Here is a 12,491-nt window from a genome sequence, read left to right as displayed (position 1 = left end):
AATTTTTTTTTGCTAGAAACATATTATTTCGAACTAGAATTCAAAATTTGAAAAGGGGTCCAATAATTATATTATTTTCAAAACTGGACCCAAAATGGAAAGAAAAGTCTAGCTCGTAATTGAGTGTGACTTTTTTTTCCGAGATTGATGAAGATAAGTTGTAATTTGCAACTTATTTCAACAAAGATATGAAAATGTGAGCAAACTTTCGTATATCTGATTTTGTTTATGTTTTTCTGTTTGTCCTCATTGTCATATATTGCTAATTGAAAGTGAATTTCTTTCAATTAAATAAGCACCGTAGTTTGAAAATGAATGTTTATCAAACCTAGGTTTGGTGAAGTGTTAGAATAATTTATAAATCATTCGTATCGCTTTCCAAAATATGGTCTCATTTTAAAATGAAAGTAAAGGTGAGACCTATATTTTTAATTTGAAGCCCCCAAGTGTAGACTTAGGTGTCTACATAAGTAACCCCTAATTTCAAGTAGTACACCCTAATTTCAAGTAACTCGTATTATAAAACGAAAATACTCTTGTAGGGAATATTTCAAGCGTTAATCCCCTAGCCTGAACCCCACTGTGATCATACACTAAAGTACGGTGGCGTCCAAAGGGGAAGAAGATAGAGAAAAAGAGTCGCCAACAAGTTTTAGGAACTTGTAAACCGTTCACGAGGTGAAGGTTACACCCCTTAACGATCCAAGAGATCGTCAACTCCATAAGGTCTTGAACCAAATAGGGTTCGGGGATGAAGGTACAAATCCAACCTAAAAGAAATTGAATCTGCCTTAATAATAGGCCTCTACTTTATTCTGATCGTATTCATGTGCGCTTTCTGACTAACATGCAATCAATAGGATTACCCTAAACCTGTTTATCTATGTTGGTGGAATATTAATGCAAAAATAAATCTGTTATTGGCGATCACTTGAATTATAATCAAATTAACCCTAAACAAGATTATTATTTATCTCATTAAGCGTGATTACAAGTACTAATTCCCTTTAAGCATGCATAAAAGGTGTGATCAAGCAATAATAATAAATATCAAGCAACATAATAATAATAATAATAATAATAATAATCATAATAATAATAATTCTAATAATCATCATCATAAAATTATAATCATAATTAAAATAATCATGTTAAAGCATAAGAATAGCAAGATCATAGGCATGATACTAACAAGATTAATAACAAACCCTAGCATGTCACTAAACAATAAAAATCAAATATTAACCCTAACATGATAATAACAATCATAAATATTAGGAAAAACATAAAAGACATCATACTTTTAATCATACTTGGTATTAAAGTTACCCTAGACATGATACAAGGAACTTATTGTTGTCACCCTAAACATTAAACTAAGAAAAACATCCTAACATGATACTAGGAATCAAAATAACAATCTAAACATGATTTTTATATCATAATATCAATTAAACCATTAAAGTACTTACTTGGATGCCTCGTACTTCTTTCTTATAACAAAATACACACGTTAGTAACTTCAAGGAAAATAATAAACAAAAATTAAATTAAATAATTGAAATAAAGATTTGGGACCAAACCCTCAGAAATTAAACCTTTCACGTCTAGGGCGAAGGCAACTTCGAATATGGCTAGGTGTTTCTAAATCTTGCGAATGCAGAATTTTTATATTTGTGAAAAGGTTAGTTTAGAAAAAAGAGAGAAAATAATCAAGAAAATCTTGATGAGAGTTGGTAAATGAAAACGGAGTTTTTAGAAGACTATTTATAGAAAAAATAAGCCAAAAAGATAAAACATCAAAAACAGAGTTCTGACGCGTAAAACCAAATTAGCGCCAAACGCTGACCTTAGTGCCAGGCGCTAAGGCTAGCGCCAGGCGCCAAGCGTAGCGTCAGGCGCTACAGCTGGCGTTTGGCGCTGACTAAGAAATTGACGCGTTTTCTTAAAATCAGATAGAAATTGCCATACAGGAGGATAAAATCGTATTTTCCTCAAAAACGTTCTTTGATTTTAATTAAAACTCTGAAAAGTCAACAAAAGTCAATTTATCACTGCTAATTGAATTAGGAATGAAAAGAACCTTCTAGAAGAATCTAGAAGACTAAAACTATTCCTAATTGCGTTAGGAATGATAAATCCATATTAGGCCCTCCTCTAGATCATTGGGCCGCATATAAGGCTCAAACCAGGCCCAATTCAGTAATTTGGCCATAACTTCCTCATTATTCATCGGAATTGGGCTTATAATATTTCGTTGGAAAGCTCTTTTCAAGCCTCATCCAACTACACTATTATTGGACCCATGTCATGGACCAACCAAACTGGATTGGTTGTTTTCTTAAAATAGGTTTGTAAAAACAGAGAGAAGAGAAAAGAAATTAAAACTATCCGCAACATTAAACTTTCCACACTTTCACTTCATTCGATTATGATTCGACGTGAAAGGTACTCATCACTGGGCTTGGTTTTGGGGAGACACAAATGGGTGTCTACAACTCTCGCATTCCACCTTTGGGAAAACTATATTCTTCCTCAGAAAATATCATTCAACCCCACCCCTATCCTATCTCCCTTTACATATCAAATAGAGGAATATGTGAAAAAAAAAATTCATAGAAAATAATTTTCCTCCAAATACCAACCAAACACAAACAAAGCAAAACAAATGTACACAATTTTTTCTTACAAATATTTCACAAAAGACTCAAGAAAGTGTAACTTATGTTCAACCTTAATTCTTTAATTGAATCAACTGTTTAAAAAGAAAGAAATTAAAATCAAATACTTAGTTACAACTTCTTCTCATAATCATAATAAAAAAAAACGTTTAATCATAAAACGATCTTTTCTTTCTCTTGGAATTTACGATATTAAATTTCCCTATCTTCAACAATTGCAAGAACAATGTAGAGAATTTAGAGGAGAAAGAATATAAGAAAATTACTAGTGAAGATAGAATCAAAGAAAATTGCAAGAGGAGATAGAACTAAGAGAGAAAAAAATAAAAGAAAACTGGAGCAAAAATTGCAAGAGGGGAAAGAACAAAGAAAGTGGAAAGTTCAAATAAAACGGTTGAAATTCTAAACATAACGGCATATCTAATTGGATATGTTATTTATTATTTGGGGTTCGCAATTTATTAGGCCTAAATAGCCACGTGCCTTACACCATGTAAGCAACCACATACAAAAAATTGTGTGAAGTAAATATATAAAAACAGAGTTTATAAATATCAAACAAAAATCATACACCCTTACATATGTTAAAATTTTTAAGAAAAAATGAGAATTTAATAATATGAAAAGAAAAACTTCTTTATTTCAATGAATTTATCAAAGGCACTTTTAAATAGATTTAAGCAAATAACAAACTCAACAAACCCAAGATTGGAATTAACACTAATTAGAAGTGGACTATTTCACGATTCCTTAACTAAGTAGCTAGATAGAAATATATCAATTGTTACTTACACAAAGCAAACAACCTATTTATTACTACTAGAAAATAGAATACAACCATAATAACTTTGAATTACTATTAACAGTTCGTATGGAATAAATTGAAATAATAGTCTCAACATTAACTACCCATCTACCCTAATATATATTTTCATTATAATTTTTTTATACTTCTTACTAATATACAATTGCAAACATTACTGATTAAAATAGTGCATTGACACATGTAAGTAATTTAAAATGGAGAAAATAGTAATTTTGAAAAATTGAAATATTGGATAAACATGACCGCATGTGGTTAAAATTTGACTTTTTAGTTAATGAATGATTTTTAATGGTTATCCATGATACAGTGTTTGATTAGTAGTGTATAAATTATTATCTAGTTCGAGGCACAGTTTTCACTTTTCAAATTAGGGTACTTATATATTATGTTTTTGACAAAACTTATATATTATGTTATATACTTGTATTAACCTAAAGAGATAGAGAGCTGCAAAGGTGAGTGAAAGGGCAAGGTTTATATACACAATTGAGGTATGTTTTAGAAAATCATTGCACTTTTTCGATTTTTTGTTCCAAAGGATGAAACCACTTGGAGTTTCTACATGTATTATTGATAGTAGATATGTAAACATGCATCTGATTATAGAAAATATCTACTTTTACATGCATATATTCCTTATAATTAGGGAAAGATCTAGAATAATGACACAAGATATAAACACATAAAATGAGTTACACAAAGTATGTATGTATGTATTATCATTGGACACAATTCACACTAATATAACACATGGTAGGAAATGAAGAAAGAAACAATTACAATGTAAATATTGAAGCAACTGAACTATTACGGAATAAAGATGGAAACAACACAAATTTAAACATTGAAAAAAAAGCCAAAAAAGCGCAATGATACCAAATGAACTAAGCTAGTCTATACTATATATTAAAAGACATTTATAAAATTGTGTATGTGTCACGTGTTTCTTTTCTTACACCTGTAAGGCGCCACATCATCATTCAACAGCCAGATTTGAACCCATAACGTCATTGAATGAAAACCAAATGCATTACCATCTTAGCTAGAATTAATTCATGTTTTATTAATCCAAATTTTATATATAAATACATACATGTATTAGAATGTAGAATAAAAACCAAAAAAATCCAAAATAAATTATTAATGTCAATGTATTCTAATTTACCCATGTTAAATAAATTAATAAGTCTTTTAAAGCTTCTAATATAAAAATAAAATTATACAAATTATCAATCGGGGCAAAGCCCGGGTCACACACTAGTTTTTGCATTAATTATTGATTCAACATTTTGTTGTTCTTTAGGGAGTTTAGTCCAATGTGTTTATATATATATATATATATATATATATATATATATATATATATATATATATATATATATATATATATATATATATATATATATATATATATATATAAAAGGTTTGTCCTTAGCCTCCCCCATTCATTTTTTTTCAATATAATTATCATATATTTCTAAATTCTATGTACGTTGTATTGCTATATTACACAATCGTAACAATATCAACTACTTCCTCTTTTCCTAAATTACATTCCTCTTTCTAGCATTTATTCCTCACATAATAGAGAGAAAGAGGAATGTAATTTATGGACGGGGGGAATAGCTAATAAGCTCATTTACAACAAGGCAATTAGTAATCACCAACAAAAACATCAACTATCATTTTCATCATTACCATAAGTCAATAATTAAACTCTTGAAAAACCCCCTTATAATATTCAAACACCAATCTCTAGACAATTACAAACATCCTTTTCATTAACACATACTCAACTTACATAACTCTATGTGTTAAATTAATGTTAAACAACCATCCATTTAAAAAAAAAAAAAAAAAAAAAAGAAATATTATGAAATAATAGAAGCAGTACTATAACATAGAATTAGGCCATAGACCTAGACACACTAGGGTAAGGCCTTGTCACTCTCATTCCCTTCCTAATGGACCCTAACCCAAATGACACTTATTTAAAACACACCCTTTTACTTCTTCTCCCCTTCATTTCCCCTTTTTAAAGTCACGAGACCCACCCTTTATGTCTCTTCTTGCCATCAATTTTATGTGAGTGAGAAAATGAGTATTCAGCTGACTGCCAGAGTGAACTGAAAGAAATTTTACAAAATCTTTCAATTATTTTTTTAATTTTTTCTTCTTCATTCACTACCTTCAAACTACAACTACAAGTTAGTTTCAAACTCCAAGTTTATTAGTCACTCAATTCACTCTTAGCTTCTTTCTTCGTTTACTACTACTACTGTTCCCATCCATGTACGCGTACTTTCTTTTCTTATCTTTATTATTATCGTACGTTTTGATTACTTGTATACAACGAGTGTATTGTATATAGTCAATCAATAGTGTTCATCCCGTTCGAGTTAATTAAATTATAATTTTGGTTGTCTAATTTGTGTGTTTTTTATGGTGGGGTGGTGTAGGAGGCCAGAGGGGAGCCCATTGGACCTAAATTATTTGCCGGAGGATTTCACTAGAGATGGCAAACAATTGTATGAAGACACTTCTACTTCTGGTAATTTCAATTATTTCCCTCCTAACCCTTCCCCACTTTTATGCTATGTCATTTATTCTTTTTTTTTTTTTTTTTTTTTTGAAACCTTTTTCATTTACATATGGATGACATAGCATTGATTTCACACTATACTTATATTAGTTATCCAAAAAAAAAGAGCTTTAATTAATATACATGAGAATTTCTTAAAAATGAAAGAGAAAAACTCATTTTACTATTTTAGTGAAAATATGATCTTGGGTAAGTAAAAGATGAATATACTATTCTTAATTAAAAATTTCCACATTTTTGTATAAATTTTGTTTGCATATTACAAGAATTAGGGTTTAGGTTTTGCTTTTGTTGTGTGTGTGTAAATTTTGTGTCATTACTCATTACATTTTTTTTTGACAAGCATTACATTTTATTATTGTAAAACATTTGATATGTTTATAATGATTTTCCAAAAGTGGATTAATTTGATTTGGGTGTTTTGTAATTTATTTCTAATTATTTTAAAAATGTTGCAGGGCATAAGAAAAAGAAGAACAAAGATGAAAGTGGGAAGGTGTATGAGTGTAGGTTTTGCTCCCTCAAGTTCTGCAAATCTCAAGCCCTTGGTGGTCACATGAACCGCCACCGCCAAGGCATGTTTCTTCTCCCTCGCTCTAATACTTCTTCCACTAAAATTAATTATCCTAACTAATTATGTGTTTTAATTTCCTATTAACTTTTTGTACCAAAGGTAAAATCTTCTTTTTGAAATAATAACCCCTAGGTTATAGTCTTTCATTCATGCTAAATTGCTAATACAATAATCCGTGGCTATTACGCCCCCCACTCGGCAATAATGTTGATGCCGAATCATAATTAATTAATATAAAATCGTTTTTATTTTAAGTTTACAAATTGAGTAGTATTTATAACAACAACAAAAAATAGCAATTCTTTTTATTTCTATTTTTTTGGTGTTTAAAGAATCAGAATGGAGATGAGAATTAATCCCAAGATCACCTGAGATCAGGGGAGGAGCACTAATCATTTGAATCATCCCTCACTTTTTTTTTTTTTCTTTTTCTATCTTTAATTTTATTGTTTTTCTTATTTGGACAGTGAAATAGAAAGTCTTTATAGACAGAATTAGTAAATAAAAACTAGTCGTAATAGGGAGCGTTGATTTAATTGATACACCACGAATCCCTAGAATAAGAGGCGTTGATCTGATTGACAATTGATTAAATGAATTAAAAAAACAATAAGATAGAAAGATACTCCTACATAGTGGTAGATATTAGGGTAAGCCGGCGATGAACAGATTCTAGAGTAGTCCAGAATCAGAAGAAGGCAGAGAGAGAGGCGTAGTCATATCAAAAACTTTCCCTTCTTGTAAACCTCTGAAATTCTAGCACACTTACTAGTAATAACAACAACTACTGTTTTTCTTACACTTTTTATGCTTGTCTCCTTTGATTTGATTGATCTTTCTTTTTTTTAACATTTATTACTATTATAAATTATTTATTTATGTCTTATTACAAGTATTAATTAAATAATTATTAGGCTTTATATGATAGATAGGTACTCTGATAATCTAAAGTAGCTGCTAATAATGTTGGTGTTGTTGGGTGCAGAGAGAGAGACAGAAACGCTAAACAAGGCTCGGCAACTGGTGTATAGCTCTGATAACGCTCCCCTTCCGGTTCCTCACCATCCTCACACCCACTTAGGGTAATTTTTTCCTTTTTTTCTATTTCCAACATCACTTAATATTATATTCGATTGTCAAAAGAGATATTGATAGTAAATGCAATGGAAAGTTTGATAAAAATGAAATGAGTATTTATCTTTGGATAAAATGTTATGAAGAAGCATACACATATACGAGGTGGTATTATATATAGTCGAAATATTTGAAAATTATACTTTCTCTATTTTTTTTATAGTTGTAACATTACTTCTCTTTTCACGTTTTTTGATGCATGACTTTAATCACTAATAGCTTTAATTATTAAAGCGTAAAAATTATAAACATTTGATATTAAAATAATATAAATCGAAACGAATCTAACAAGATTACATATGCCTATATTTTTGCTTACGTATAAATCATCAAAGCTAGTCAAAGTGAACCACGTAAAATAGTGTAAAAGTCGAACTGATGCACCTATATATAAACGGAGGAAATATATGGTAAATGTTATAATAATCGATGGCTATATTAATGACATGTTTGAGGATTATTTATGTTACATGTATAAAGTAATATTTACTACAATTCTACAAAGCAATTTGTGATGATTTAATGATATAATATGTATATACTAAAGTATACAGCTAGTATTTATATGCTTCTATTCTTTACAGCACTTACTATAAGGTAACATATTTTATTAATCTGTTGCATCTTTATAACAATATTATTAAGCATTAATTTTCTCTTAGTTCTTAATTAGAAATTGATGTAACACTATATACTACATATATTTTCTCAATCATGCAAGCTAACTTCAGGGGTTTATTTCAAATATAACATTATATGATTTTGGAAAATTTGTCAATACCACCGCAAGTTAATACTACTTTGTAAATTACTACCGCAAATTAAAAAAATTGTGAATTACTACCGCAAATTTTTTTAAGATGTTGCGATTGCTACCAAACCCCCATTAAACCCAACTATGACGTCATTATATTACTTTAACCCATGGTTAAAGCCCTTAACCATGACGTCATTATATCCTAACCCATTTTCTTTTTTGGGGGGCTGGTTAAAGCCCTTAACCATGGTCAAACACGGGTTAAAGGGATATAATGACGTCATAGTTGGGTTTAATGGGGGTTTGGTAGTAATCGCAACATCTTAAAAAATTTTACGGTAGTAATTCACAACTTTTAAAATTTGCGGTAGTAATTTACAAAGTGGTATTAACTTACGGTAATAATTGACAAATTATCCTATGATTTTATCTAACAAAATCAAGACCGACCAAAAATAGACACAAAATCTAAGCTAAGTGGTACGGAGTAATATTTTACATGTCATCTAGTGACACAAATGTAACCTGGCATTTCTTAACAAAATTAAACTTACAATGATTAATTTATGTTCACTTTTTTGAATAGGTCTTATGTGTCACCAAGTGCAATGTATCACCAACCACCACCACCTCCACCACAACAAGTCTACCCAACAAGACCAATAATGCTCTCCGGTAGCGCGTCATCGACAATGCTACAACCACCACAACAATATCATCACCATCAGCAACAACCATGCTTGTACACCACAACGCCACCGCCACGTATACTTCCATCAGGGGACTATTACATGGCACACGGTCATGCACTCACCGGATCATCCCCTACAAACTACACTTGCATCGGAGCACCAGTAAGCATACCAGGATTCACCGGACCACCAGGCGGGCGCGACGGTCTAGACCAAGAAGATGAATTAACAAGTCCATATTAATTAAAAATTAACCATGCATTTTAATATAACCCTCTTAATTAAGATTAGTGAGGGCCATGCAAAAAAAGGGGTTTGATAAATGACAGTTTTTTTAATGATAAAAAAATATAAGGGTAGGTTTTGGAAGTATTGGAAAAAAGTAGGGTTGAAATCACAAAGAGTTGCAGTGTCTCTCTTTCAGAAGAGGAGCAGTAAACAGAAGGAGGGCAGAGGAGAGAGAATAAGGGATAGTTTGTTTGGTAGGGAATTGGAGGTTTATGGAAAGGAGGGAATTGAACTCAACTGAAACAAAACATAAAGAAACTAGAGTTTGTGTTATTGCAGGTAAGCAACCAGTTGGATATGAACTGAATGTTTCCTATTCTAACTCCTCTTCTTCCTTTCTTGTTACCTACTGTTTCTCTTATTATACTTTTTTTTTTCACTCTCTCATTTATTATTATTTTTTTTGTTTTGCATGGCTATTTTAGGAGATAATTATTGCTCTATTTTTTGCTTTATTCACCACAAGTATTGCTAAAGTGTGTGATTCAATCCCATTTGCATCATTATGGATTATCCTCTAATTGATTTCAGAGTTTCACATTCGTTTTCAAATCCTAGGTAGGGAGCCAAAATGAATTAATGAATGAATGTAACAAGGTAACCAAACTTTCGTCTACGGGAACATTTTTTAAACTATTCAAACACTTATTTAAATTACATTTTTCTCAAAAAAAGAATAATAAAATAAATAAAATAAAATTACTGATATTTGCCTAGGAAAGAATATCCTGAAGTATTGTTGGGTCTTGTTGAATTCATGTCTACAAATACATACCTTTAATATAGAGTTTAATGTTTTATAAACTTTTAATATATGAGTTTAATACATACCTTTAATCTTTAGATATTTAAGTTTATTAAGCATTAAAATGTAGGTACGTTTCTCCTTAATGTTGCAATATTAAAAAAAACAAAGGAAGTACTTTTTCTTCTAATTTTGCTAATAAAAGTTAAAACAATTTGAAAAAACACACACACCTTAACTAAGCTTGCATTGATCAAGTGATTACATTAAATAAATAGTGTGGTTGATTAAGGACTCTAATTGATAAATTTGATGTTTATTAATAATACTACTTCCTCTGTTCCTTTATTAGATGCTTACTTTTAGCATTTATTTTTCACATTATAGAGAGAAGTAGGCATCTAATTAAGGGATGGAGAGAGTACGTATGATTTAAATGAAGTTCATCACATGGATCACATTTTTATTACGGAGTAAACTCTAAACAATTAAAAGAATTTTGGCACGTTAAGATCAAATTAAATAAAACCAGAGCCGATTTGAAAATATAAATAGGAGTACTTTTTTTTTTTATTATTATTATTAGAAGAAAATGTTTTATTAATTAAATATAGTTAAACTACTCTTACAACCAATTCAAAAAAAATCTAAAAAGTCTAAATCTCAATTATCTACGGAGTACTAGATCAGATTTGACATCAAGTATTAACAGTTTTACTTAAGTTTGGTCCACCAATTTGGATTTGCACATACACTAAGCTATTTTTCGAGATAAAACAATTAGAATTACGTGTCATTGATACCATTATAAAAATGTGTCATGCTCTTTCTTTAATCTAAAAAAACGTGTCAGGGTAAGAATTTAATCATCTACTCCATAGCTTCTAAACAAAACTCTTCAAAATATGTGCTACTTGAATCTTACTTTTATTTTATTTTTTTTCCTTAATTTTTGAAAAATATTTTTATAGATATGCCAAGGATGAAGGATCGGAAAGGTGCACACCAAACAGAAACCCTTCATGGTAATGCATGTTTAATCTAACATTCATTTACAAGCCTTGCATCACCCAAAAAAAAAAAAAAAAAAAACTGATTTACAAGCTAGAGTATTTGAGAATAGGGAGAACGAGGATATTGTGTAAGATCTCCGCTTCTAAATTGATCATATAAGTGTTTGATCTCACAATCTTAACGCAATGATATGATATGATGAGATATTAATTACTACCTCCGTTAATTGTTATCTGCAACTTTAGAATTTTTTATATATCTCATAAATAATATTCTAAAGTTAATAAATTGAAATACTCCGTATTATTATATTTAGGGTGCGTTTGATTTGGTTTAAAATGTTTTCAAGGGAAGTGATTTTTTCACCTTTTTTATCCCTCATTTTTATTTATTATTTGGTTTGCATTGTGAAGAGCATTTTTATTTATTATTTGGTTTGCATTGTGAAGAGCGGGAAACAATTTTCTCAACTGAGGAAAATTAATCTCTTAATAATGAAAGGCTAATTCCGGTATAAAAGAAGGGAAACCGCATTTTACTCCCTCCTCCTTACCTCCTTCTCATCCATCATCACCAATACACTCTTAACTTTTCTTGTAAGGAAACAAGGAAAACAAAACTTATTTGCATTTATTTTCAACTCCTCTTTTAACTTTTCTTGTAAGGAACTATGGAAGCAAACAAATGAAAACTTATTCATTTGCAATTGTAAATAGTTTCCCATGAAACTATATTTTCCATGAAAAATCAACTTTCATCGAAAATGTTTTATTTTAAACCAAAGAGAGCCTTAATGAAACACAAGATTAAGATCGACTTTCCTATATGCTATTATTAGTATCTTCAGACTTTGCATGGTGTTGAATTACGTTTGTTTAATTTGTGCCGGAGGAGTTGTACGTATAGTATGTTTGATTAGTAGAAGTGTAAAATTTAACAATAATCACAAACAACTCATATCGAAATAATTAATAGGGCTTTTTAACTTGCTAGTTCAATTTGAACCCGAGAACGAAGTTTGAGTACTAAACAACCATTGTTCAAACCGAACCTGACTAGAACCCGAGTCAAACCGAGCCATCGAGCCCTTCCATTTGAAATAGAGACAATCATATCAATAATGTGTGTGGTTGCTAGGCAACAATAAATGCAGATATCAGGTTACAAATTGTGAACTA

At 30.2% G+C, this 12,491-nt stretch overlaps 1 protein-coding gene across 1 annotated transcript; it reads left to right on the top strand.

The window, feature by feature from the left end:
- Positions 1-5,011: 5,011 nt before the first annotated feature.
- Positions 5,012-10,313, top strand: LOC110693199 (zinc finger protein JAGGED-like). Its single transcript, XM_021870370.1, has 5 exons — positions 5,012-5,799; positions 5,967-6,058; positions 6,568-6,684; positions 7,669-7,765; positions 9,161-10,313. Coding segments are annotated over exons 1-5 (657 nt in total). The 5' UTR covers positions 5,012-5,797; the 3' UTR covers positions 9,510-10,313.
- Positions 10,314-12,491: the final 2,178 nt, after the last annotated feature.

This window comes from Chenopodium quinoa, unplaced genomic scaffold (assembly GCF_001683475.1).
Source record: "Chenopodium quinoa cultivar QQ74 unplaced genomic scaffold, ASM168347v1, whole genome shotgun sequence".
Classification (NCBI taxonomy): domain Eukaryota; kingdom Viridiplantae; phylum Streptophyta; class Magnoliopsida; order Caryophyllales; family Amaranthaceae; genus Chenopodium; species Chenopodium quinoa.
Note: the sequence above shows the minus strand (reverse complement) of the source record. Positions and strands in the feature narration are given on the sequence as shown.